At 39.3% G+C, this 6,413-nt stretch overlaps 1 protein-coding gene across 2 annotated transcripts; it reads right to left on the minus strand.

Moving 5' to 3' along the window:
* Positions 1–613: 613 nt before the first annotated feature.
* Positions 614–6,046, minus strand: LOC143888421 (uncharacterized). 2 transcript variants are annotated; one of them, XM_077392828.1, is made up of 2 exons: positions 2,733–6,046; positions 614–2,419 (listed from the first exon to the last, which is right to left on the minus strand). In XM_077392828.1, exons 1-2 carry the CDS (start codon positions 5,517–5,519, stop codon positions 1,028–1,030), a joined length of 4,179 nt encoding a protein of 1,392 aa, XP_077248943.1. In that variant the 5' UTR covers positions 5,520–6,046; the 3' UTR covers positions 614–1,027. The 2 variants fall into 2 exon arrangements, with proteins under 2 accessions (XP_077248943.1, XP_077248942.1); XM_077392827.1 differs by having other exon boundaries at positions 614–2,437; positions 2,733–6,045.
* Between the last annotated feature and the right edge of the window lie 367 nt (positions 6,047–6,413).

Genomic DNA, 6,413 nt, shown 5'->3' on the forward strand with positions numbered 1-6,413 from the left:
TTGTTTTTATTAATCGCCGGATTTCGAGCGAAATTTCGGTCGAAATTTTGATTTTTGTGGGGCCCGAAACGGTAACGAAACCGAAATTTAAAACCTTGGTTAGACCGAGCCGAGCTACCCTGCCAGTAAAAGAAATAAAAGAAAGAAAGAAAAACTTTATTCACAATTGTCTATAATCCAATCAGCAACTACCCATGCATTACATTAACTTTCACCTATTAAAAAAAACAACTCACTCGTACATTACATTCATAGTCTAGTGATTTAAATATGCAAATGATTAGCAAGTTTTTTTTTTCGTAGAAGCTTCAAACTACAAACCTCAAACTACAAACTATCTAATAAACTGTATTCACAATTATCTATAATCCAATCAGCAACTACCCATGCATTACATTAACTTTCACCTGAAAAAAAAAAACAACTCACTCATACATTCTAGTAATTTAAATATGCAAATGATTAGCAATTTTTTTTTTCCATAGAAGCCTCAAACTACAAACTATCTAATAAAAGAATCCCCACAACTAGACTCGAAGAAACCAAGAATATCAGATCTTCCTCTTTTTTATGAAGGATATATCAAATCCTCCATTGGGCAATCAATTAGATAAAAAAATAAAGTTCTAAAAGAACCAAGCTGCCATTACCAAAAATCACTAACGTCGCAGGCACTACATTGCAATACATAATTTACAATATGCAAATGATAAGCATTGTTTTTTTTTTCCCACAGAAGCCTCAAACTATTAAGTCTCAAAAGATCAAAATAACCAAACATTCTTACATTCCTTCAAGGAACCAAACAAAATCCTATCCTTGAAGTACCCAGTGAGACATATGAAGACTCGAAAAACCCAAATACTACTATAAAAAATCATAACCAGGAAACCCAAACTGTCAAACCAACAAACCCATGAGCTCCACAAAGAAGCAACAATAACAAAAGCCACAAAACCAAACTAATTTTTTCCTTCTCAATCAGAATCACTAGAGCTTTTCTCAATCAGAATCACTAGAGCTTTTCTCAATCAGAATCACTAGAACTTGAGCTTGAGCTTGAGCTAGACTTACCAGATGCTGCTTTCTTGCCTTTCTCATTTAAAAGTGATGCGCCGGAGCTCAAATCATCAAATTTCTCTCTGCCTTCGCTGCTTGATTTTTCAGCCATTGGTTCTTCATTACTTGTGCCAGTTTCTCGTGCCATGAATTCCTTAAGAGCCGCCTCGATCTCTTTGGCAGATTGCACTTCAAGAATGACAGGCTCTAAATGTCTCTCGCTTGCTTCAAATTCAGCAGATTTATCTTCAAATTCCATAGCTTTTGGCTCGTTATCAAGATTCCCCACCGAAAGTTGCTTGAAAACAGAATGGATATCATCCAAAGACCCTGCTTCAATAACTTCAATATCTGAATGAATTCCAGTTGGCTTAAAATTCTTCTCATCAAGTGCAAATTTCGAAGACCCAGCTTCAGATTCCACGAGAGGTGGCTTTTCATCGATTGATTCAAGAGAGAGAGATTTCTCAATATATCCTGAATCATTATCTTCAAGAGACATTTCCTCAGGCACTTGCACCTCTGGATTGGTTTTCACTAGACTTGGATCTCCGTCCGCCAGCTTTAAGGCATACTCAGCTTCAGTTTCCGTCACCACTGACTCGTCACCTACTGATTCAAGCACGGCAGATTTATCAGCTTCTCCTTCACGGAGTTGCTTAAAAGCCAAATCAATATCTGCAAGAGAACTTGCTTCAAGAACTTGCAACTCTGAACTACATTCATCCACGTCTGGATTTCTATTGGCTAGTTGTAATTTGGATGACCCAACTTCAGATTCCATCATTTCTGTCTGGTCCACAACAGGCTGAAGTTCCATCAATTTGTCAGAATCGCCTACGGAGAATTCTCTGAGAGCAATATCAATATCTTCGACAGACTTGGGTTCAAGAACTGACAATTCTGGAAGGTACTCTTTCACCTCTGTATGACCCAATGAATCCAATATAGCGTTGGCAGAAGTTTCCTCGCCAGATTGCACATCAGATTGGAGTTGCTTTTCAGTCTGACTCGCATTGGATCTCAGATCATCAACACTAAAATCACCCACCACATCCAATTCCGACAATAACGACTCATCAATATCTTTGATCTCCTCAGCTTCCTCATCTTCATCCATGATGAGTTTCTCATTTGCTTCCTCACCATTTAAATGTGTTGAAAAATCACCTGTAGTCTCATGAACTGCCGATTTAGAGTCCACAAAGCTTGAAGATTCCATGCTTTCGTTCGGTATGTCTAAGCTAGTTAAATCACCATTGAGAACAGAGACTATGGGAGGCTCTATTGAAGAGATGCTGTCTTCAGGCTCATGGAATTCATTCACATTGTCATCATTTATTTCCACAGAAGACTTTCTCTGGAGAAAAGATATATCCTGTTCAAAATCAGATAAGACAACATTGGTCTCTCCCATAATCTGTAAACAAACTAAGGCCCTGTTCGTTTAAGATTATGACTACCGATTGTTAGTCCAAAACCAAATGTTAGACACAAAAATTAATTGGCTCTGGACTCACAATCAGTTGTCATAATCTTAAACGAACAGGGCCTAACCCGAACCCTACATATTATGATTGACATGCCTCATGATTTTCACCGTGTTTAAAATCCAATATCTAATCCCACATGACCAGATGGCATATTAAAAATAAATAAATATATAAAGTGACCTGATTTTCTTTGTGATCGTCTTCAAAAGATGGGAAAACTGCTAATTCATCTTCTGCCGCAAGCGAAGTCAAACCACCAGATAACAATCCATCCGAATGAGTGGAAGTTGCAGCATCTGCCTTCCTCTTCACATCTAGTTCAGGAACCCCAACATGGATCTCTTGATCTAAACTTGATGAAGAAATTTGAGCCTCTATAGACTGATCAATTGCTTCCTCATCAATCAGATCATCCACTGTCAATTCAGTCAGTGATGAAGATGAACTTGAGTTGTGCACAACGAGATCAACCTCTGATTCTACTACAGTCGAATCATCGTGCTGCTGGCTGACTCCTGAAAGCCCAAATTGGATAACATCACACTCGCTAATTTCAGTAACTTCCCTTGATCTTGATTCATTGTCATCTACCGCAGATAAGTTTGATGATGCAATCCACGGCCTTTCATTACTGGATATCTCTTTTTGTGAATTTTTATCATCTCCTATAGATTCTCCACCTCCAGGTAAAGTGCTACTCTCAGCCAGAATTGGTGGCAACCCTCCACTCGATATCTCAACGTGCATGTCGGATGCTATGGAAGATGTAGAGCTGAGAATCCCTTTATCCACATGAAATAAATCTTCTTCAATAGTTGTCATGTTAGAGAGGGTTTTCTCAACAGCTGACGGGCTCGAATCATAAACCGGTTCCACGACTTGTCCGTCATGAACTCCCTCCACACCCCTGCTCAGAAGGTCAGAATCTAAGCTCGCAGATAGCACAGATTCACTAGACCACTTAGAAGAATCACCCCTCATTTCCCCAATACTACCCGATCCTTCTTCTGTGTTCGTTTCGAAACTCTTTTCATTCAATTCCAACAAGGATAAGCTCGATCCCTTGTACTCCTCTTCAACTACTTCACCGATAATTTCCCCTTTCAACCTTTCTAAAGCCTCGGTGTCCTGCTGAATTTCATCATTGACATTTGAAACATTCAAATCAATTTTGGGAATAGCACCACCGTCACTACCACTCTGTTCTTGCTCAATTTCCACTGAATCTACTTCTTCTGATGATTCGCTTTCTCGTTCAACAGGCTCGGCAGCATGGTTAGTGGGAGAAATCAGTTCTTCGAGACTTAATTCTCGTTCAAGCACCACTTTTCGTTCATCCAAATCTACAACAGTATCAGTTTCAGGAACAGAACTCACCTTAGAATCACTCTTTTCACTTGCTTGCCTTTGATATGTGCTATAACTGGTCTCCTCTGACACAAGTCGCTCCGGTACAAAATAAGGCTTCAAGCTAACATCAAGCTTCTCATGCTTGATTTCTCCTGGAAACGATGCACCTAAAGTAAAGCTTTCATGTCTTCGAAAATACGCGTCTCTTTGTTGAATTGTTAGGGACTCTTGTTGGCCCAAGCTCTCCCCCATGAGAGTGCTCCTTTCTCCGGCTTGGTCGTAAAGAAGATCAAAGGGATTCCTTCTAGGTAAAAGTACTGAAGGAGCCGAACCAGGAATAGGCGGTAAACCCGAAATTTCATCTGAACCATAGGGAATATCAAAGGGGTTGTGTCTTGTTGTTGAAACAGAAGGGATATGAACTTGAAGATCAGCCAGTTCGTCAGTAATCGACGTGCCAACCTGTGCAGAATCATTACTGTCTAAGTCTATCAGATTCTTCTCGGCTACAAATCTCCGATTCTTCCTCTCACTTCGTTTTGCAATCAAAGTTTCCAACCTTAGATTTCTTTCAATCTCAGACGTCCCAAGGTCCTTGAGATTCTTCTCATCATCCTCTGTCCATGTGACCACGACCGTAGTTCCATCCTGTTGATCTTCTTTCGCTGCTTCATCTGCCTGGTTTTCTGCCTCTTCCACTAACTCAACACTGCCATCATCTGATTCATGAGACCCTTCGGAAATGGAATCAGAATCGTCAACAGTTATATGAGTTGGCTTGGGGGTTTCAGAGTCTAGAAGTGGATGAAGCTCATCGAGCATCGGCATGATGTCATCCATGGAAGCATCAGGAGAAGAACTCTCCGCACGATCAGAACCAGAATCAGAAGCTTCATCATGGACATCGATGTGTTTCCACGGTGAACCCAAAGAAGAATCAATGTGACTGTCCAAATGGGTATCCAAAATTCCACTAACCCCCTTATTAATCTCCACTGTGAGACCATCTATTTCCTTCAACTCAGTAGACTGGCCTTCAATATCTTCTCCAACTTTTGCTACATCTTCAATTTGTTTCTCATGAAATTCTCTCTCTTCAATCACCTTCTCCTCTCTGTGAAATTCTTTCCCATCATCGTCAATAACAACACTCTTACCAATCAAAACCTCATCTTTCCCCTCCACTGCATCACGAGTCGCGAAAGAAACCCCCAAATCTGTCTCTTTTATTGCCTTCTCTTCGATTTCAGTCCTCTTTTCCACATGCGTTTCTAAAGCAAAGCTCCCATCTTCCTCAACAACAAGTTCATCAGAACCACCACCAGATTTCAGAGAAGAGATCTCTTGACTCCTCTTATCATCCTCTTCTTCGACTTCGGGGATATTCGGCTGCCCGAAACTCAAAAGGGTTCCAAGAAGAACAGCAGTACAGACAATGGTAGGAGAAGAAGAGACCAAAAATCCAAACAGAGAAGGAAAAAGTCTATAAAGTAAAAAAGAGCAAAACACCATAACCCAAACAAAAGGATGATCACAGAGAGATCTAAACCAAGTTCTGATGGAAAAGATCACACCTTTCCTGACATAAACTACAATCTCCTTTGCATCAACACCCATCTCTTCTTTTCTTTTTTTTTGTTCCTTTTTTTCACAATATGATTTCAAGGGAGGCTAATCTAAAGAAATATAAACAACCCACCTCCAAAATCCTATCAAAATCAAATCTTTTGGGAGAAAATGAAATCAAAATATTGAAAGAAAGAAATGAAAGAAAAAAAAAAACAGCTTTGCACCCAATATGGTTTGAAGAAAGATTAACATATAGAAATACTCACAAACTCACCTCCAAAAAGCTATCAAAATCAAAGCCTTTGCAAATGAAGATTAACATGTAGAAATATTCACAAACCCAACTCCAAAAACCTATCAAATTCAAACCCTTTGCAAGAAAATAACAAGAAGGAAATGAAAATTGAGAGGAAGGATTGACTAACTTTGTTCAGAGATCAGAAAGATGAGAGAAACCAGTCGAATCTCCTCTCTTTCATTCGTAGGGCTGAAGAAATGAAGAAACAAAAGCAAGAAAAAGATGGTGTTTTTTTCTCTTTTTTGATCCTATAATGAAGGGGACTACTCTTTTCCTCCTCTAATTTCTACCCTCTTTCATGGGATTTGAATAAATCGCCAACTTCCCGCACTCTCTTCTTTTGATATTAGCACTCCTCTAAGTAAATGACCAACTTTAGAGTGGGGGTCCCGCGCTGCCCAGCTATGAAAAGGGTGGAGGCAACCTCTTTCAAGGGTGTTTTGGTAATTTAGCTTCTAAGTAAATTAGAGGATAAATCTTGCTTTTGGTGTGGGGCCTATATTTTTCTGCTTTGTGGTCCTTTAGGTTGCTTTTTTAGCTGCATCTTCATGACCTCGGCTGGAAAGTTACTTCCACAAAATTTAAAGTCTAATTAAAAATTAATAAAGTATTAAGATATAATAAAAATAATAATATAGTATTAA

Source organism: Tasmannia lanceolata, unplaced genomic scaffold, assembly GCF_043159265.1.
Source record: "Tasmannia lanceolata isolate RefF3 unplaced genomic scaffold, GAP_Taslan_0.1 ptg000012l, whole genome shotgun sequence".
Lineage (NCBI taxonomy): Eukaryota > Viridiplantae > Streptophyta > Magnoliopsida > Canellales > Winteraceae > Tasmannia > Tasmannia lanceolata.

Bases quoted from the DNA above. Each gene is read 5' to 3' on its own strand.
- LOC143888421 (XM_077392827.1), bottom strand. From the start codon at position 5,519: ATGGGTGTTGATGCAAAGGAGATTGTAGTTTATGTCAGGAAAGGTGTG. The intron at 2,438-2,732 runs GTCACTTTATAT...GATTTTGAACAG, and splicing joins ACGATCACAAAGAAAATCAG to GATATATCTTTTCTCCAGAG.